The following is a 22,142-nucleotide window of genomic DNA, read 5'->3' as shown; positions in this document are numbered from 1 at the left end:
AGACTTTTAGCCAAGTCTCTAACCTTACATAGATTAAAAATAGAAATAAAAAATAGATTAGAATAGACGTCTAGAAAAACACAGAATAGGTACTTATTATCCTGAAATTCCCAAGGTAACTACAGACAGGGCTGAATTAAATCCCAGAATCCCCCCCCCTGAATTAAATCCCAGAATTTCAACCGCTAGATTTAAAGACAAGAAATTTGAATAGTTTATAAGATGGAATCCTTACATTTAAATAATACAATAAAAACTATAATTATAAAATTCAATAAGTATATAAATGTCGATATTAATTGAAATTCCACAAACATGATATAAACAAGTGAAATTCAACATTCTATAAACAAAGTGCAGCAAATTTTTGTATTTCCGTTTTGTACAGTAAAGAGTATCCATACTAATATTATAAATGCGAAAGTGTGTCTGTTTGTCCGTCTTTCACGTCGAAACGGAGCGACGGATCGACGTGATTTTTGGCATAAGTAGAGATAGTTTATGTTATGTATCGGCCAGAGAGTGAAACAGCGCGCGATAACCGAATCACGCGGGCGAAGTCGCGGGCAAAAGCTCGTATAATTATAAACAAAAAACTGTCAATACTACTTGTTCACTAATTGTACAGTCGAGCATTATTTTAAAGTCGATGGCATAAATATCTAACCAGCTATGCTATAGCATCAAATAGATGTAGACCATTCCAGGATACATCATCGACCTTCTGGTTAGTTTAGTGGAATAAAGGTGTAGGTATAGATATTTTGGAAGGGGGGGGGGGCGATAAAATTCCATAATGAATAAATACTGAATAATTAATATCTTTTTTTTATTCGACTGGATGGAAAACGAGCAAGTGGGTCTCCTGATGGTGAGATCACCACCGCCCATAAACATCTGCAACACCAGGGGTATTGCAGATACGTTGCCAACCTAGAGGCCTAAGATGGGATACCTCAAGTGCCAGTAATTTCACCGGCTGTCTTACTCTCCACGCCGAAACACAACGGTGCAAGCACTGCTGCTTCACGGCAGGATTAGCGAGCAAGACGGTGGTAGCAATCCGGGCGGACCTTGCACAAGGTCCTAGATAATCAAGGTATCTAGATAATATATTTCACAACTTTTCGCACCTACGATTCGGACCGACTAGAATGAGCACGCAATTTTTCATTACTTATACTGTGACGAAATCGAGGGATCTCTTTCTATAATTGAATGGTACCATAATGTAATAGCCATCTTGTATAGGTAATGCACTCACGAGTAACAAGTATACTGATTTAATCGAATTTCGCACTAGGTCAAAGGTTCGAAGGACCAAAAAGAATGTAGGGGGTTTAGGCTACACTACTTTGAAGATAATTGATATAAGATGATAACGTCCGATGATAGATGATAGGTCTGAGAGAATGCTAAAATGAGAACGACCGAGGTGAGTGCTGAATGACAACTGATTTATTGATAGGTATTAAATGTTATGCTAAAGTAAATTGCAAGCGTGTGCAAAGGCTTGCGCAACATAGTCATAGTGTTACAATAAGGCACTTGTCCCACCGCCGACGATGAGCGAGAAGCGAGTACAGCGAGTAACTAGAAACGAGTGGGCGAGCAGCGAGAAGCGAGTGTAGTTTTGTCGCTCGGCTGTAAGCGAGTGTTCGCGTGCGACGGGCGATTACTCGCTCCACTCGACTCGCTCGTGCGGGGCGGCCGCCAAGCTGTCATCGCTGAGCGAATCTATAGCTCAGCGAGTTTTATAGCTCTTGTCGCTGCGACAAAAGATGTAAGAGCGAGTTCTCGCCGACAGTGTGAACAGCCAGCGATCAACTATTAATATATGTGTCTCTTTTACTCACACAGGATCTTTTATCTTTTGTTCGTTTCTTGAGCGAGAAAATAGTCGATAGCCAATCGTTTCCTCGCTGGCGGTGAGACAACTGCCTAACCAATCACACTTGCTCGTTATTCCATGCTTGTATACGGAAGGACGATGGCCTCAATGAGGGCTATCGTTTTTTGTCTTTCTAGATGGCGCCACTGTTGCGTAAGGTTTTAAGTGTGGCTTTCAAAGTGTTATTACGGGAGGGAAAACAATAATTAGATTAAAATCATATTTAATACACCTTAAAACCGTACCATAAAAATATTGAGCAACCACAGTGTTGCGTAGTCCCGTTTTGTTCGGAAAAAAAGGGAGGACAAAAGTTTCTGAAAGAAAACTGCCTCAAAACACAGACATTCATTGCCCCGTAACGCATAATTTGCCATAATTCATTTCAGGTAATGCAAACATATTCACAAAATTATTCTAATTATAAATAAACCCGCGTAGCTCACCCAAAAACTATGAGATTTGACATTTCGGAGACCTCACGCTACACTAGCGCCTCTAGCGGCGAATTCATACGCGATAGCCCTCATTGTTCCCGGGGGGAGTTACAGATTTACGTACCTACCTATAGTTAAAGAGTTTCAAGTCAGCCAGCGTTTTAGTTACATCTTTGAAACTTAGCTATAACCCAATTTTCACGATAAAAATGTTCCATGCTTCATGAAAATTCGTTAATTTTATATTTTAAATTTATGTCAAATTGATTACAAAACATTTTAGTGAATATTTTTTTTGCATGTTGGAATAATTAGCTTAGCATTATCCATGGTAGACGACTCGAAAAAAGTTAGTCATCTCATGTATTAATCGCGATACTTTTAGAAAGCATTATTTATTTACAAAAGGAGGAGTAGGTAGGGTAGGAACCTCAATTTCTCGCGCGCCCACTGACAAGTTGGCGCTTGCTCGCGAACTCACGGCCACCGAGCCGAGCAATGAACTGCCGGCGCGCGGATTCCACGGAAAATTATGTGACCTTGTACGAGCGACAAATTATTAGAATATGATTGATTTTCGAGTTTTTAGGAAATAAATACAAATGAATGTTTTATAAATTAAAGTTTATTGTTTTAATCATTTGAGACCTTATTAATTAAAGATTACTTACACTAAAATATTTCCTTTTAAAGGATTTGTCTCTGAACATTGCTCCCGAACTTAGTGCCGTGCGATGGTGCGACCGACATACTCGTACATCGCGTTGCGCGCCCGACTGCTTTCCTGCGGTTTTCCTGCAATCTGCGCTTGAGGGGTGGGGTAACTCGAACCGGTGCGGGGCGGAGCGTGGCCATTCTGTACGTCAGTACTATTATATATTATGTGCCGTAACGTCAAACGTACCTAACGATACTAACGCCATCTAGCGATATTTCGCCTCTGTGAAAACCAAGTAGCTATCAAACTGCATGCTTGATGTTTGTTCATATGGACTCCCATAAAAGGCCAGATTTTTGCCAAAATTACTTGTTTGCTCGTACCCACCACTTCCTAGGCTTGGCTATTTATGAGATTACAATAAAGAGTAATTGTATTGTATTGTCTTACACGCAAATGGCACTTCACTTGCTTCAGAAATTATTCATAGCTACATGATGAATCTTATGTACATACCGCAATACTTTTTTTAGCTTTAGATTGCTTGATCTTTAGAACTTTAACACTATGTTGTTTGGGCTCACAAACTTTCACATGTCTACTAAGCTTGCTTTTACGATTAAATGATTTTTTACACATGGTGCACCGGTAAGTTTTGGTATGAACTTTTAAATGTACATTCGTTCTATACTGTGTTGCAAATCTTTTATCACATATTTCACAGGAATACGCCTTTTCTTTTGTATGTGTAAGCATATGTCGTTTCAATTGATAATTCATTGCGAATTTACTGTCACAAACACTGCAAGCGTGTGGCAGATCCCCAGTATGTTTTGCGCGATGTCTCTTCAAGCTCCATGACGTATAAAACTTTAGCTTGCAACGATCACAGGAATATGCTTGTTCGTCCATATGCCATCTAATGTGATCGACTAGAGATGCTCGATACTGATATTTTTTGTTACAATAGTCACATTGTAGTTCCTTTTCCGATTGCTGTGCTGTTCTATAAGTACACCGATGATATTTTAAACCAGAGTAATAAGGGAATTGTCTGCCACATGCACAAATGTAAGGTTTTTCACCTGTATGGGTTCGTCTGTGACTTCTCATGTTAATTTTGTCTGCAAACGTTTTCTTACAAAATTCACATGAATAAGGCTTTATATCAGAATGTAGTTTCTTATGTCTCTTTAAATAAATTAAAGCCTGAAACTGCTTATTACATACATCACAAGTCTCAGCAATATGACTAAGTTTAACATGGGTATTCAGTTGAGATTTACTTATAAAGAGTTTTTGACAAATTTCGCACTCCTGTGGCTTTTTGCCGGAGTGCTTTAGCTGATGTATCAACATGTCAATTTTAAAAGCAAACGATTCATCACAAATGTTGCATGGATGTAATTTCAAACCATTGTTATTTGTACGACCAAAATTTTTAACATCTGGTGCGGATTTCTCTACTTCAACTCTTGCACCAGTTGGGGGGATATCAGACTCTTCAAGATCTTTGTTCACATGAGTATCAAAGTAATGGATCATGAGGCGTGATCTTTTGTGGAAAGATTTCTTGCATACGTCACATTGTAGTAGCCGGAGGTGTTGAAGCTTCACAAAGCAACCGTTAACAATCTGCTGCAAAGCAGACTTGTCCAATAGGTTTTCAGAGCTCGAAGCTGAAAAATCCAAGATAAGAATTTTCAATTAAGAGCTTTCTAGTAAATGGACCTTTTTGGTAGGTGCATTCCAAATAAAAATATTGCAAATTTATGTTGCCGTACTATCAGTCTGGGGTCATATTGTTCCTGTATTGGCTGATATACATTTCAAAAGATTTGGTACATCACTAATTTTAAGTAAAAAGAGCTTGAAAGTGACCAAAAATTACTTTTCTTTCTAACCATGTTTTAGTGGTTTTAAATAACTTTTTTTTCTTTTTAAAAGTGACCAGACTACCCTCTCATCTGATGGTAAGCGCACATGAGGCCGAAAATCTAACTCACTGATTCAGTAACAGCTCATTGACTCCAGCTTTAAATAGCCTTAAATTTCACTCATCTCGAAAAACAAACAATCGAAGCGAATTCCCTAATGCCTTCACATATTCCTTAGTTTTTAGGGTTCCGTAGGGTGCCGTACCCAAGGGTGAGCAACGGCACTTGAACAGGGCTCCGCTATAACAACAAATACTAAAAACAGAATAAAATAACTATTTAAGGGGGGCTCCCACACAACAAACGTGATTTTTTTGCCGTTTTTGCTCGATATTAATAACCGCAACAGTTAGACGCTTGAAATATTGACATGTATAATCACTTTAAAAATAAATAATTAAATTAAAATAAAATAAATATTAAAGGGGTGCTCCCATACAACAAACTTGTTTGTTTTTGCCTTTTTTTGCTAATAATGTCTAATGTTGTATAGATAATGGTACGGAACCCTTCGTGCGCGAGTCCGACTTGCACTTGACTGGTTTTTTTGCTTTAACTTACCTTGATTTGCGGGCTCGGCGCCCCCGCCTAATATCTCCGCCAGCAGCGCTGCCCGCGCTTCTTCTAGCGTCATGTTCCTCCTCTTTTGCTGCGAACTACGATACTAATACTGCATTAACTCGTGCGTGCTCGTACTATAACGCCGGCTGCTTATCTAGTTGGCCTTTACGCTCACTTATTTTTGATAGAAAGTTGCGCAGCGCATCAGTAATATAATATTAACGTGTTATTTAAAATACAAACAAACAGTGTGAGAGAAGCAAAAACTGACGAACAAAGTTTCGACTCTTTGACAGTTGACTGACAGGGGAACAATAACGTACAACTCGGAATGTACGCGCAATAATGTACGACGTGATAATCCGAAGCATTATTGCTTCCGATTATCATTATCATTCATGGTCTCGCATTATCAAGGCGTACAAAATATTGCTCTTTTTTAGGGTTCCGTAGCCAGAATGGCAAAAACGGAACCATTATCGCCATGTCTGTTTGTCTGTCTGTCCGTCCGTGGCTTTGCTCTGGGACTGTCAATGTTAGAAAGCTGTCTTTTGCATGAATACGAGGGCTGCACTGAAAGTTTCGGGAATCCAAAACTTAGAAACTTAATTTTGGCACATATTATACCTTTTTATAATCTCTAAAGTTTCAGTATCTTAACACACTGGCCACATAGAAAAAAAAAGTAATGGTTCGGTTTCAATTGTTTTTTGAAGTCGTAGAGTCGGTGATGAAAATGGAATTGTTCCGTGAAAACTTAAGAGCTATGATTTACTACGACTTTAAAATGTGGATTAACACAAAAACAATGTGGAGACCGGATGAAGCACCTTCAAAGACTATAATATACAGGTGGTATTCAGATTTTAAACGCGACCGTGTATCACTCACGGTCGGACGTGCGTGAAGGTCGACCAAAATTGGCCGTCACTCAAGAAAACATCGATGCTGTGCGTCAAATGATAAAAGAAGATCGGCATGTGACATACCGGGAAATTCAAGAGTGCTTTTTTTGTCGAGTATCTTTGATGAACTCTGAAAACATAACCCTAATCGCCGCATCATCCTTCACCACGACAATGCCAGCTCCCACACCGCTTGGAAAACAACTGAGTATCTGAACGGTGAAAACGTCGAACTGCTGGACCATCCTCCATACAGCCCCGACTTAACCTGTCCTCTCCCAGAGGCACAAATTTGTGCCCAAATTCCTTTGATCCTGTTATCCTGGGAGATGACAGATTAAGCCCCAACGACTTTTTCGCATTCCCCAAAATCAAGAATAAGTTGCGTGGTCAGCGGTTTCAGACGCCGGAAGAAGCAGTGGAGGCCTTCAAAAAGGCCATTTTATCGACCCCAACTTCAGCGTTCAATAAGTGCTTTAAAGACTGGTTTGAACGCATGGAAAAGTGCATAAAATATAAGGGCGAGTACTTTGAGAAACAATAAAAATACTTTTATCCAATTTAACTGCATATTTTTATCAATTCCCAAAACTTTCAGTGTGACCCTCGTATATATGTAAACTATGCCGACAAAAACGTACAATAAAAAATTCAAATAACATTTTTTTTAGAGTAAGTACCTTCCATAGACGTAAAGTGGGGGTGTTTTTTTTCTCATCCAATCTTGTAGTGTGGGGTATCGTTGGATAGATATTTTAATCAGAGGGACCACACGAGACGAACTTGAATTTTCGTAGTAGCCCTGCTGGATAACACCTAACTCCGAAATTCGAAGTTCGTATACCATTCCTCTCTCTTTGATCAAAGTTAGCTTACTTACTTGAACAGCATCACAGCAGGTGCAGTCTCGCAGCTCATAGAATGGTGTAGCAATGCTGGTAAGGAGTTCTGGGTGATAAGGATTGTAATCTTTAGCCTTAAAATGCAAGTCGCATATCTTACTTGACAGCATCACAGCAGGTGCAGTCTCGCAGCTCAAGAATGGTGTGCAATGCTGGTAAGGAGTTCTGGGTGATAAGGATTGTAATCTTTAGCCTTAAAATCAAGTCGCATATCTTGCGTGGTCAGCATCACAGCAGGTGCAGTCTCGCAGCTCATAGAATGGTGTAGCAATGCTGGTAAGGAGTTCTGGTTGATAAGGATTTAATCTTTAGCCTTAAAATGCAAGTCGCATATCTTACTTGGAGAGCATCACAGCAGGTGCAGTCTCGCAGCTCATGAATATTGTATCAATGCTGGTAAAAGTTCTGGGTGATAAGGATTGTAAACTTTAGCCGACAAAATGCAAGTCGCATATCTTACTTGGACAGTACCTTCCATAGACGTAAAGTGGGGGTGTTCTCGCAGCTCATAGAATGGTGTAGCAATGCTGGTAAGGAGTTCTGGGTGATAAGGATTGTAATCTTTAGCCTTAAAATGCAAGTCGCATATTTTTGCAGTTTCATAAAATAGTATCCCTTTAGATGAATAATGGAGAACTATTGTTTTCTCCTTGCGGGATCTTTTGGAAAACTGAAACGCATGACAAATACCTACATTTTAAAGTGTTATTTCACAATGCTAATTCAATGAGGGCTATCGTTTTTTGTCTTTCTAGATGGCGCTACTGTTGCGTGAGGTTTAAGTCTGTTATTACAGGCGTGAAATCAAAGTTTAGATTAAAATCATATTTAATACACCTTAAAACCGTAGCATAAAAATATCGAGCTAACACAGTATTGCGTAGTCCCGTTTTGTTTGGAAAAAAAGGGAGGACAAAAATTTCCGATACACAAAACTGTCTCAAAACACAGACATTCATTGCCACGTAACGCATAATTAATTGCCATAATTAATTTCAGGTAATGCAACATATTTACAAAATTATTCTTATTATAAATAAACCCGCGTAGCCTGCAGTACACCTGCAAAACCCAAGACCTTCTTGACCTAAAGTCAAGAGGGATAATCAAACTTATGTATAGCATCGGAAGGTTAATATTCCACTATTTTTTTTTGCAGTTAGCGACTTGCTTGTCACCCGACGATATGTGTTAGCGGGATGGTGTCATACGAACTTCGATTTTCGATTTCGTAGTAGCCCTGCAGTGCAGGCCCCACCACACTCACCTATTATAGACTCTACTGGCTGAAGAGTATAATTTAATATCTGGAAAATTTTAGCTCGCACCTCTGAGTTTTTCGAAATTCATGTGCGGAATTACATTTGAAATTTACCATGAGCTTTGCGGTGAAGGAAAACATCGTGAGGAAACCTGCACAAACCTGCGAAGCAATTCAATGGTGCGTGTGAAGTTCCCAATCCGCACTGGGCCCGCGTGGGAACTATGGCCCAAGCCCTCTTGTTCTGAGAGGAGGCCTGTGCCCAGCAGTGGGACGTATATAGGCTGGGATGATGATGATCGTTTAATCAGTTATGTACCATCAGCCAAATAAGTGGTCTATCAATTTTGAAACAAGTTCCTATCAAATGAATGTCGCTAAAGTCGAATTTTCAAATTGAGTCACGTCTATTGGCATTATTGTTTTGTGTCATGCAAACTATTATCAACTTTAGGGTGGTAGACCACATATTTGGCTGATAGTACCTACAGCAAGACTTGTCAGCCTCATTTTTTTTTAATTTGCCGCGGTTTCTCTTAGACAGCTTTGGCTGGCCAGTCTATGAAAAAGATCTTCCGAAAAGATTAAAACTAGTCAGGCCCTATATTACAAACTGCAAAACTCGAACTTCGTATGTTGCCGTCCCGCTGACGCTTATGTCATTTAATACGTGAGTGAAAGGGACGGTGCGATACGAATTTCGAGTTTCGTAGTAGCCCCTCAGACCGATGACATAATCGTAAGTTGAACCAGTCCTTATTGTAATTTTTCTTATTTTCATTTGTGCAAAAACACATTTCAAACATTTCAAATTCTTATTTATTCTTACATGTTTTGACATTAAAATCTACAAGTTCTTCGGTTGCACTGACTTATTGTATATTTTTAATGGCAAGTTCTTTTATGCGTTGTAAGGTTTGGTTTATGACTGAATGTCTTTTTACAGATCTCACACTGGTAGGGTTTCTCCCCTGTGTGTACTCTCATGTGTACAGTGAGGTCACATTTTTGTCGGAATGATTTCTTACAATACTTGCAAACATGAGGCTTCAAATCGGTGTGATAGCTTTTATGTCTTGTTAAATATAACTTCCTGTGAAATGTTTTATCACAAATGTCACATTGGTATGGTTGGTCGCCTGTGTGTATTCTGCTATGTATAACCAAATATGATCGACTAAACAATTTCCCACAAATCTTACACTCATAACATTTTAGATCTGGTATGTCTTTCTCATCTTTATGCATTATCATATGTCGTGTCAATTGTTCTTTTCTATAGAATTTTTCTTTACATATTTCACAAGCATGTGGTTTTTTACCTTCATGAATATTAGTGTGTTCTATCAGAGAATGTCTTTTAGTAAACTTTCTGTCACACACGCCACACGAAAACAAGTTCCTGCCTGTGTGTATTTTTTTGTGATGACAGAAACTGGAACGATCCCTAAATTGTTTGTCACAAACTTCACATGTATATTTCACACCGTTGTGCTTTCTACAATGCTCATCAAAGGTGGGTTTCATACGAATATTTTTTTACAAACGTCACAGGAGTAAGGTTTCATGCTCTGATGTACTCTTTTATGTACTACCAAGGTTTCTTTTCTTGTGAATCGCTTCGGGCAACGCTTGCATGCAAACAGTTTAGGGTGCGAGTGGCGTCTCACATGTGTCATTAATTTCAATCGGTTAGTAAACATTTTGTTACATACTTCACAAGGGATTGGCTCTCTAATGTCAGCCACTTGCCTCTTCAAATGACTGTGCATATGCTTTCTCAAATTGCTTTTTTTTGCAAAGTCTTTTTGACAAATATCGCATGTGAAAGGCTCCCTGCCCCAGTGCTTTAGCTTATGTATCTTCATGTGGCATTTAAAAGCAAATTGTTCATGACAAATGTTACACGGGTATAATTTCAGGTTATCAGAAGAGTCTGAATCGTGATAGTCATCAGCTTCAACGTCTTTGTCGCTCTGGTCTGTGTCGTCACCAACATGATGGTCAATAATGTGAGCTACAAGCTGTGATGTCTTCTGGGATACTTGTCCGCATACGTCACACCAGAGCAATCGGAGTCTCTGGAGTTTCACGTAGCAGCCATCCACAACTTGTTGTAGTGCATTCTCATCCATCACACCTAAATCACAGCTAGAGGCTGAAATTAACAATAAGTTGTGTTATCATTGAGTTTATTCATGATTCTTTGTTTAGCTTACAATAATAACTTAATAACAATAACACATATTGAATAAATTTTTAAATATGATGAAAGTTGTTCAATCCCCAATGTGCACAGATTGTAATAGGATTGAGGACTTAGTACATTTTTTGGTGGAGTGTGTATTGACTAAGGATAGCCATGAGAGGTATCTGAGTGATTTGAACCTGTTCAATAGCGGAGTGAATATTATTTTGAGTTGTCTGGTATCAGAAGATGCAGTATGAATTTACAGGTTCAGCACTCCTTTGCAGCCAGATAATCTGAACATTGCAATAGAAGTGTTTGATGAATGTGGCCATAGAGTCTTTCAATCAAGCTGGCATAGTCGTGTGACTATGGTGCACTTAAGCCTCGAAAAAAAATAGAAGAAAAAATACATATTCAGTTTCTTGCAGCCCGCAATACAAAGTTACTTCTCAGTTCTTGCCATCAATCAACAAGTAAATCGGTTCATATGTACAAATAAGTGGTAAATATGTGTCAGTTATCTACGAATAAATATTCTCTCGTAGCAAGTTATAAAAAGTTCAACTCTTTTTTAAAGTTTCTATTCTAGCTAGCTAGATTACACTGTAGTGCTCATTTGTAGGCACAAAATAATAATAATAATGAAATATAATATGAGATATTGATTACTTGCCCCAAACTTCAACTCCAGAGTGCACTTTAGGGTTCTGCAACAATTTCAGACCATGCTTAGCCCAGTTTGGATCTTCACACAAAACAGCATCTGCGACTGGCTCCGGTCCAAAGTCAATGTCAGACTCATGCTTCACTTGAACACGGACTGTGATAGCCATGTCTGGTATCTGTACAGACTTAACAAGCGCTGGCTGACAATCATTCCCACAACACCCTAATAAGGTAGTGTTCTGAAGTTGTTGATGTTCATCTATGACTTGGGGTTCATGCTTGACTTTAACATCTGCGGATAATGCCACTAGCTCTTCCTTTACTTGATGGTCTGCTGCTGAAGCAATGTCTTGAGATTGCTGCGGCTCCATACCTAAAAGTAGGTCTTCATTTAGGGCTTAATAACAAGGCATACATTTTTGGTCAAGAAACTAAAAGTAGGTACAAACACATCATAGACAGTCTTGCAATTTTGCACAATAATAATAATCCTTACTAATATTATGAAAGCAAAAGTGAGATTGTTCTGCTTGCACTCCTGAACTACTGAACCAATACCATGAAATTTTGTATACCTAATAAATAAGAGGTTACCTTTTATCATAAAAAATATGTTGTTCCCAGGGGCAGGTGATACACGAATTACTCTCAGAGGAAGCCGCGGTCAGCAGCTAGTAAATAGCTAATAACTAAGCCATTAATTCTAGTTTAACCCCCTTCGCTACAGTCCAACCCAGGGTTATTTATTAAACGTAAATAATCTTTGAGAATGCTGCGCTTAGAGTTCAATAAAATCCCATTAATTATATTGAACAGCCAGGCCAAATGGTTCAAAAGACCGAAGTCGCTAGCATAGTATAAGAGAATATCATAGAATTCCATCGGTTCGTATTTGTGTCCGTAAAAAAAATATACCTGCGAGATCCGCTAGCAGTCTGTCTTTGCTGCCTCCATCGAAATATTACCACGCTTCGTAATTTCGCTGTGGAGTGTGGCGGCACCACATCGGTCGCTTTATTGATACGCTAGCTTTTATTGAATACTTTTAGTTAAAACACTCCTGTTATTAAAGAATTTCATTGATATTATGCAAAACATATCGACAGTATTTTAGTTCAAACAATAACAAAGAATGCTGCTAACGTAAGAAAATAAATGAAAAAGTGACACTGACACATGCTTTTGTTTTGCCGGTTGCCAAACTTAGTGATTATTATTATAAATTATACTCTTTGGTTGCCGCTGCGCACGTGTGTTCATGGACGTACTACCTAAACAGCAGAGATAGGAGAGCGAGAGGGACCGAACGACACAAACTTCGATTTTCGAGTTTCGTAGTAGCCCAGTATTTACGAAAATAAACCATATTACAAGGAGAGAAAGTATTTTTTTCCATAGCGCCTAACAGAGGCAAATCCACGATAAGAGGGATAGTTAGTTACAACGATTCATGGGACTGAGTATGGGAGTCCCGCCTAGCTAGCTACATATATTAGTAATCTGTGGTCCCGCCTCTTAAAAGTAGGTTATATGCTCTTTTGGCGCGTAGTGCGGTGCGACTTCCGGCTAGGGATGAGCCGTGCCAAATTAGAGCTCGCCTACAATCGCCACAAACACAACGCGGCACTGCTCGACTCGACGCATACTCGCGACTGCAGTATCGCGATACCCCTTAGAGGCCGTGTTAGAGCGCGTCTGTGTGAGTGGTGTCGTTTCGATCGATTTGTTCGTAGCTTCCTTACTGCAGGGCTACTCCGAAACTCGAAACTCGAAGTTCGTGTGTGCGGTCCTCTGACACTTATACTATTAATACGAGAGCGAGAGGGACGGCACGATACGAACTTCGAGTTCGTAGTAGCCCTGCTGCTTTAGCTTATATAATAATATATATATCTGGATCGTTGGGTTGGGTAGATTATGGGCTGACAACCTCATTTATTTGATTTTTTCGTTGGAGGCCGTTGTTAGTCCATATTTCACATACCTTCCCGTTATTTTTAGTTTAATTACTTTAAATAAGAAATTGTCGTTGTCGTTGGGTCGAGTACACAATAGATTACCAACCCTCATTTTATTTCTTTTGTCGTTGAGAGTGGTTGTTAGTTGTTGTTTACATACCTTCCCGTTATAGTATTTTAGTTACTTTAAATTAAAAATTCTCGCTGTCGTTTGGTCGGGTACACGATAGATTAACCCTTAAATTGGCACTGTGCATCACCATGTACGTTAGTTAATAAAAAATACTATCATCAATATATGTATTTTTTGAAACTTTTATGACTAAAAACTACTAAATAATTTTATGATGAATGGTTGAAAAAATATGTGACTTGGCAATAATTTCAAATTAACGTCAGTGTCAAAAATAAGTTCAACGCGGCGTTGCATTCTAGTACCTAGGGAAAGTTTTATTAAAAAATTTCAACTTTTTTCTATGCAAGTTATGCTTATTATGTTTTGTGTTTTATGAGAAAATGCTAAAGTATACGAACAGTTGGTTATTTTGTGTATATTCAGCATGATAACAACGATAATCACTGTTAAATTAGAACGTACACCACGGTTACCGTCGCCAAGTTTGTGAAGAAGTACTTACATTCAACTACGGTAACCACCATGTACGTTGCCAACTACAAGGTGAATTAACTTCGGTAACCACGGTGTACATTACCAAGTTCCCTGTACATTTTTTTGATTTCAAATTAACGATTTTACGTCCCCTTGTTTATTTTAAATCTTTTTAAACAGTATGTTTTTCTTTTTTTGTCTGCAGTGCTTAACATAAAGTTGACCGCATAAGATTTTAGCTTTAATTCCCGTAGAAAATGCATGTTATGATTGTGGCTCTAATCCGGACGAGGAAATTAAACCGCACGCACCGCCACAATTCGATTCTGATGATAGCTCTGATGCACCTTCTCTAAACTCTTCTTTGGAACGTTTAAATTTGCTATACTGCTTATTGGATGAGCATGAGGTTGATAAATGTATATGTATATCCAAAACCGATTGAATTCTGAAAGCATGCACGATGCTTCTTTCACCCATTAGAGAAAAAGATCTGCCCTGGCCATCCACAGTTAATATGATGCTTTGCCCACATTAAACTCTATGCAATCCATAGCCACGCCATCTACACTTGAGCGCGTTTCGAACTCAATCAGAGCTCATCTTCAGAGCAACTCATAATATGCCCCTTTGTTTCGCTGCTAGAAAAACGAAAACACGAAATTGCTTTCGACAGTTCCACACTATATTTGATTTGGATAGGTACGAGTATTTAACTAAATGTAAACAAACTTCAGTTGCTAGATTTGTTCAAGGATTTAAACATTTTACTTGTCTATCATTGTAATACTAACTAGACTAGTGTATTTCAATACAGATAGTATGTTTAGATAGTTTAATGGGGAAATTTCAATATTTAAGACACCAATTGACGGTGTTTTGTTTACATTTAGTTAAAATACCTATACCAAATATACCAAACCAAGTATAAATGATGTTTTTTTAAAATAATTTAGGTTTTTTATATATAAAAGTTTACTGCCTGATTGGCAGCGGTAACCAGCGTGTACACACAATAATGTTACTTTGTTCTTATAGAATTGGCAACGTGCATGGTGATGTACATAGATTTTCTGAAAAACCAATAATGCTAGATTTTTTTTTTTATTTTTCTGTAGACCCTAAGACGGTATTAAATAAGGTATGATACTGTATCACTTGTTTTTGTATTTTTTTTACTCTTGCCAATTTAAGGGTTAACAACCCTCATATCTTTCGTCGCTGTCGTTTTTTTGTTGAGAGTGGTTGTGGTTATCCTTCTGTTAATCTTTCGTTGTCGTTAGAAGGTAGGTTCTAATTTAAATTTGCAACCCTCATTTTTTTTTTATTTTTTTTGTTGCCTCTCCGTTTTTATCGTTGATTTCGCATTTGCGTATTCCTACCTATCATTGCCTACCGCTGGTAGGACCTTGTGCAAGTCCACCCAGGTTGGGACCACCATCCTATCCGTGAAGGCTGTGAAATAACAGCGTTCGCGCTGTTGTGTTTCTGTAAAGGGGATAACACAGCCGGTTTAAATTTCACTAGTACACAGAGGCATTTCATTTGTCCTCAAGGTTCGGTAGCGTATCGAATTTTTCATCAAAATCGGTTGTATTTTCAAACCCTCCTGTTTTTTGTTCTATTTATTTAAACTCCGTTTTTATTCTCCGGTATAACCGTTACGGTGCGGTTTGGAGGCGGTTACATACTTTTCGAACTGGCAACATTTATATTTTTCCGTGGCGGTTGTTAGTATATTTCCGTCTACCCATAATTAGTTTCATGTCCGCGCCATTTTAGTTCGTTGCTGTAGCCAGTGTGTAGTGTAGAATATGAAAATAAATTGAAGTAAAGTAATTCCGTGTGATATTTTGCGCGTGTTTAGAGTGATAGTAAGTGCTGAAAATGTCGAAAACTCAAGGTAGAGAGTTGGGAGCTGAGTTAGCCGACCCTGCGCGCGTAGCTGCTGCAAACGATGGTGAGTTGCGATTATGTTCTGATAACGATTTTGATACAATTTCGGGCGAATATCATAGTAATATGCGTAAAGTTTTATGTTCTATACCGTTAAACATGCATCGCGAAGAGTTTCGTTCAACGCAGGTATTTGACGCGAATTTACGGGCCGTTGGGCGTTGGGCTGAGTTGCAAATGTTATCAGTTTAACCAAAATACTAAACGCATCCAAAACTTCAGAATAGACTGGAACAATTTACTAAAGCGACGAAGAATCATATTTCTTGATATGCACAGAGTACTAAAACGCCAAATGTATTTAAAGGTGAAAAATTACAAATGACTTAAAAATATAAACGTGTAGAAACTAAAACAGGTAAAAGCACTAAAGAGAAAATACTCAATTTATTGCGTCGAATTAGTACTAATAGTGTCCCAATTTCCTGATTTTTCAGGGACCAAAAAAGTCCTCTGATCGTCCCGAAACCCAGATAGATCGATGCAGAAAAATTCGCTGATTCCGGTGGTATATATAACTCAATTTGGCCCAAAGTGTCGCTTTAGTATCTTTACCTCCGAAGCGACGATATGAAGAATCGGTTTGTGTTTGCATATTCGCTTAGTCTTTATGTTTGATAATTGAGTCGTACTTTCAAAATAACTAACAATTTTCCGTTATAGTGTCATTCACTGGGACATTTAATTTGCCTACTAGTATGCTAAAACAACTAAAATACAGAACTACCACATCTTCAGGATTGCACTAACCGGAGCAATTTATTTAGTGAACGAACACGCAGAATGAACATTACGACATTGCTCACAATGTATAGACTAATTCCGTTTAATTTACTAAGGTTTTGTTTTTATTCGACTGGATGCCAAACGAGCAAGTGGGTCTCCTGATGGTAAGAGATCACCACCGCCCATAAACATCTGCAACACCAGGGGTATTGCAGATGCGTTGCCAACCTAGAGGCCTAAGATGGGATACCTCAAGTGCCAGTAATTTCACCGGCTGTCTTACTCTCCACGCCGAAACACAACAGTGAAAGCACTGATGCTTCACGGCAGGATAGCGAGCAAGATGGTGGTAGCAATCAGGGCGGACCTTTCACAAGGTCCTACCACCTGCAAAATGAGCCTTGAATTGATGGTAAAATGAGGGCTATCGTTTTTTGTCTCACTAGATGGCGCACTGTTGCGTGAGGTTTTTAAGTACGGCTTTCAAAGTCTGTTTTTACGGGTGTGAAAACAAATTTAGATTAAAATCATATTTAATACACCTTTAAAACAGTACCATAAAAATATCGAGCATGCCACAGTGTTGCATAGGTTTCCGAAAGACAAAACTGTCTCTAAACACAGACATTCATTGCCCCGGAACGCATATTTGCCATAATTAATTTCAGATATTGCAAATATTCACAAATATTCTAATTATAAATAAACCGCGTAGCTCACCCAAAAACTATGAGATTTGACATTTCGGAGACCTCACGCTACACTAGCGCCTCTAGTGGCGAATTCATACGCGATAGCCCTCATTGTAACACACGTTTCTCGGTATTTCGAACACAAATGAACTAAAATACCTACATGTACATTTATGTAGTATTTATTATGTTTTTATTATAGAAGTTAATACAATTTTAATAGTTTCATTTTAAAACGTGTGCAAATTTTACCGTTAAGTTTGAAATGTTAAAATAAATGGAGTTATAAAGACCATGCTACGAGTAATGGAAAATGGAAGTTTAACTTCGCACTTAACCTTACATGCGCACCTAACTTCCGAGTTAACATTGGTACCATTCAGACCTATCGCGCATGTGTAAGAGTGAGAAAACACGCTGTTGATCGGAAGGAGCGAGTGAGAAGATCGAACTGTTTGGTAAACTGTGATCTCACGCGACGCGACAGCAGGAACATCTCAGCCCGGCCCGCCCGGCCTGTCGTTGACTGACTGACAGTCGTTGTGGAACACTCGACAGCGCCGGTCCGTTTCCTACCGGCTACGCAATTGAACACGTGGTGGACAAAACAAACCTACAAATTAAGTAAGTTACTTCCTTCAATGTAATCGTCCACAAACTAGTGCCTGTATTATTTTAACTCATCGCTGTAGGTACTTTCTGCTTAAGTTTTCGCACATTGTGGAGTGGTTGTAGACACCGCGTGGAATAAGATCCTTAGCAACAATGAGCCGCGAAATTCCCTCTCTTATGATGTTGTTAACTTTTATGACTATCCTAACTTTAAATCAGTATTACTTACTAGTATTGTTACGTAATTGATTTCTCGGAAGCTGCACTAACGATTTTGATGAACTTTGGGATGTATATTTTGGCTAATGCAAGCTGAACCCAGCTATTATTTGAGTGGCAACATTATTCAAATGTCATGGGCAAACAGACCAAAGAGTATAAGAAAACAGACACATGAGCTTATACTATTATCTATTCTGTGACTGGTTGAGTTTAGTACCTTCGTGTGTTAAAATAGTTTTTTTTTTGCAAATTTACTGCTGAAACATGAAGGAAACAATTAAAAGTAGATTATTTTAACCATGATAAGCAAAATCAAAGAAAAACAAGCAAAGAGGGAAGCCTTGTTCAAACAGAAAAAAGAGTGTTTAGATGCGGTGACCGAATTTGTAGGTTAGTAGGCATGGCAAAATATTTCGATACTAATATCTCTTTCAGAACTAGTTTCCCAAAAATATTCATACTAAACTTTTTATGTTCAACATATCATTTTAAATAATTATTTAATTTCCAATAAAATGCGATGGTCACCTTTGTACAGCAGAGAAGCTTCTGTACTTGTACTATTACTTATTCTATGGTGAAACCTGGTGATACGATCTGCAAATTTTTTGAATTTGCCGCGATTTTGCAGGTTCATCTTTCATTAGCCAGACTCTAGGTACTTAGATAAATCTAGACACGCCGCGTGTCAAGCCAAGTTCAAGCTAACAGTGCCCTTAGTGTAAGTTTTAGGTTACAAAATACGTCTCGATCGCGTTCGCGTTAAAATCTCAATTTGTATGGAAACACGAACAGCGCCTCTGGCGGAACGTTTGCGATGTTCGTGTTTCCATACAAATTGAGATTGTACGCGAACGCGATCGAGACGTATTTTGTAACCGAAAATTTACACTATCGCCTCAGAAATGGCGAGCAGCACCGTGTGGAATTTTACCCGAACCATTTAGACTTTTGACCCCTTTTAGCTTTTCTAGATGATCTTGTTTGTTTTGTAACTTGTATAAAAATAATAGAAATATAAAAATGTTTACAGTCACTTCATAAATAAGTGATCACTTTTGTTCCTTGTCGCTTTCAGTCGGTAAACAATTTCGTATGGCTTTTCAAACATGACATGACGTTAAAATGACAAGGTACGAAAGTGATCACTTATTTATGACGTTGATTGTACCAGTTTGCAAACTGCAAAGCATGCGTAGTATGCCTAAGCAGAAAAATATACATTTCTCTTTAGTAAATTAATGTTCTATAAAATACCACGAAAATAACTTAAAACTGGAAACGATTTAAAAACTTATGATTCATTTAAAAAAAGACTACTTACATCTTTACGCAATAAATTAATTAAAAGCAGATTTTTTTATAAGATTTGAAATATTGTAAAAAATATCAAGTGCTGTTTAGTTACTTGTATCTACTTAAACTTAATTAAGTAAGTGTAAATTCTAGCAGCGTAGCGGATGTGCATCCTTTAAACTACCTATAATGGGACCATTAAAATCAGTCTGCTTTGTTTTACTAGCAAAAATGACGTTTACAGATATGCCGTACCAAGAGCTAACTTGCGAAGTGGGTCTTGTGTGCAGCCTGGTGCTCAGAGATGGATCCGTCTTCCAGGGCAGGAGCTTCGGAGTGCAGCTGCCCGCAGATGGGGAAGTTGGTAAGAGAATGTAACTGAAATATCAACACAATTGTGTTTATTGTAAAAAAACCAAGTGTGCTTTTACAGTATCTACTGTAAGTGTAAATTCTAGCAGCGTCATTGTGCATCCTTTAAACTACCTATAATGGGACCATTAAAATCAGTCTGCTTTGTTTTTAGCAAAAATGACGTTTACAGATATGCCGTACCAAGACTAACTTGCGATCTTTGTTGGTGCTCAGAGATGGATGGGCAGGAGCTTCGCAGTGCAGCTGCAAGATGGGGAAGTTGGTAAGAGAATGTAACTGAAATATCAACATAAATAAATTGAGCAAATCCCTGTGAAATTCCATACAAAATCCTTGAAATCTTTATGGTCTATTTCTATTCACAGTCAACTTTCTAATAAATCAAACTCGCTTCTGCACCAACTCTTTACTGGAATATTCTTAAAATTTCTAACAAAGGTTCCAGCTTCCTCGGACAAAAAAATAAAGCCCCATTTTAGACCATGCAAGAACTTGCATGCAAGTCTCACTACATCGCGGTATTTGTTTGATCAACTAAATTCACTCTCAATAGTCTGCAATACAACGCAACTTGCATGCAAATTCTTGCATGGTCTAAATGGGGCTTAAAGCTGAGCAAAAAGGAACGCCTCATTTTAATTTTTTTTTTTATTTCTTGTATTTTTTAGTTTAGAATTTTTATTATTATTATAACCTTTCAATTGTTTATTTATTTAAACAATGAATTTTTACATAAAAATAAAAAACACAAAGGCAGCGCAGCGCGGGGCATTGTGCCTAAGACGCTAGCGGCGTTGCCTCGTTGCACTGCAAGGCTCAAGTCTTTGGGCAAAGAAAGCCTGCTTTTAATGTTTTTTATTTCTTAGTTTTTTTGACATTTATTTTATAAATTTCAATTTAAATACTTTAAAAATACCGCTACAATTTCATATAAATAAATATCGGTTAAGGTGTGTATACTTATTACACAAGAGGCGGCCGCTCGGTTTTAATGAAATTTGCACTTTAAAGTTGAATATTTCGCAAACATATACAACAAAGTTATAAACAAGGTTAAGGGTTGGTTGTTATAATACAAGGTTGACTGGCAGAGATCCCTATAGGGATAAGTCCGCCTTTGTACTTAACACTTTACTTTTTTCTGTATCGAAAATAATGTTTTTTCTGTAACCTTTTTGTTTATCCTTTTGTACAATAATTAGTATAAACAAACAAACAAACATATTACTGAATCGTAAAATCGTCTTAGCAACACCCCAATGCTTTTAAAAGACCTATCCAACAATACCCCACACCATAGGGTTGGATGAGAAAAAAGTCAACCCCCCCCTTTTCGTCTATGGGAGGTACTTTAATTTTTTTTTAATTTTTTTGTACCATTTTGTTGGCATGGTCTGAGCAAAGCCGCAACCGGACAGACAGACAGACAGACATACAGTTTGAAGTCGGTGCCTCAGCACGAGCCAGCTGATTTTTTTTTTATTCGACGGGATGGCAAACGAGCAAGTGGGTCTCCTGATGGTAAGAGATCACCACTGCCCATAAACATCTGTAACACCAGGGATATTGCAGATGCGTTGCCAACCTAGAGGCCTAAGATGGCATATCTCAAGTGGCAGTAATTTCACCGGCTGTCTTACTCTCCACGCCGAAACACAACAGTGCAAGCACTGCTGCTTCACGGCAGAGCGAGCAAGATGGTGGTAGCAATCCGGGTGGACCTTGCGCAAGGGCCTACCACCTGCAAAGAATGATTGAAGCCCATTATATAGTACGAGTACTTACTCGTCCGTAGCCTAGGTGGGTGAGGTAAACGACTATAGTTCCACTCTTGCTGGCTCGTGCTGAGGCACCGACTTCAAACTAGTAGAAAATTATTTTCAAGGTTTTTGACGTCGGTTTCGACAACGTTTTTTTAGTTTTATTGTCTTTTTATTTATTTGATTGGTTTTTAGTTTTATATAAATTAAAAAATATGTAATACTTAACTTTTTTGTTTGTGGCTGTTGACACCTGATTACGTTGGTCTTTAATACATATCCGAAGATTTTATTTTATGTAGAACGGCCATTCTCATTTTATCGTGCACCAGTCTAATTACCGTATCGCTTCTTTACCGCACTAGTGACACGGTAAGTAGACTTGTGTACACAGATAAATGTAAATGGCAGCCGTCCTTTTTCTAGATGCACACTCAGTTGCAGTGTCGTGTCGCTTTTGCATGACAAAAAAAGTGGTACGGTAATTAGACAGGTGCACGATAAAATGAAAATGGCCGAGAACATA

At 38.3% G+C, this 22,142-nt stretch overlaps 1 protein-coding gene across 1 annotated transcript; it reads right to left on the bottom strand.

Moving 5' to 3' along the window:
- Positions 1 to 10,075: 10,075 nt before the first annotated feature.
- Positions 10,076 to 12,857, bottom strand: LOC141442610 (uncharacterized). Its single transcript, XM_074107631.1, has 3 exons — positions 12,325 to 12,857; positions 11,417 to 11,782; positions 10,076 to 10,710 (listed from the first exon to the last, which is right to left on the bottom strand). Exons 2-3 carry the CDS (start codon positions 11,778 to 11,780, stop codon positions 10,076 to 10,078), a joined length of 999 nt encoding a protein of 332 aa, XP_073963732.1. The 5' UTR covers positions 11,781 to 11,782; positions 12,325 to 12,857.
- Positions 12,858 to 22,142: the final 9,285 nt, after the last annotated feature.

The sequence above is a fragment of the Choristoneura fumiferana genome, chromosome 26 (genome assembly GCF_025370935.1).
Source record: "Choristoneura fumiferana chromosome 26, NRCan_CFum_1, whole genome shotgun sequence".
In the NCBI taxonomy this organism is placed as follows: Eukaryota; Metazoa; Arthropoda; class Insecta; order Lepidoptera; family Tortricidae; genus Choristoneura; species Choristoneura fumiferana.
Note: the sequence above shows the minus strand (reverse complement) of the source record. Positions and strands in the feature narration are given on the sequence as shown.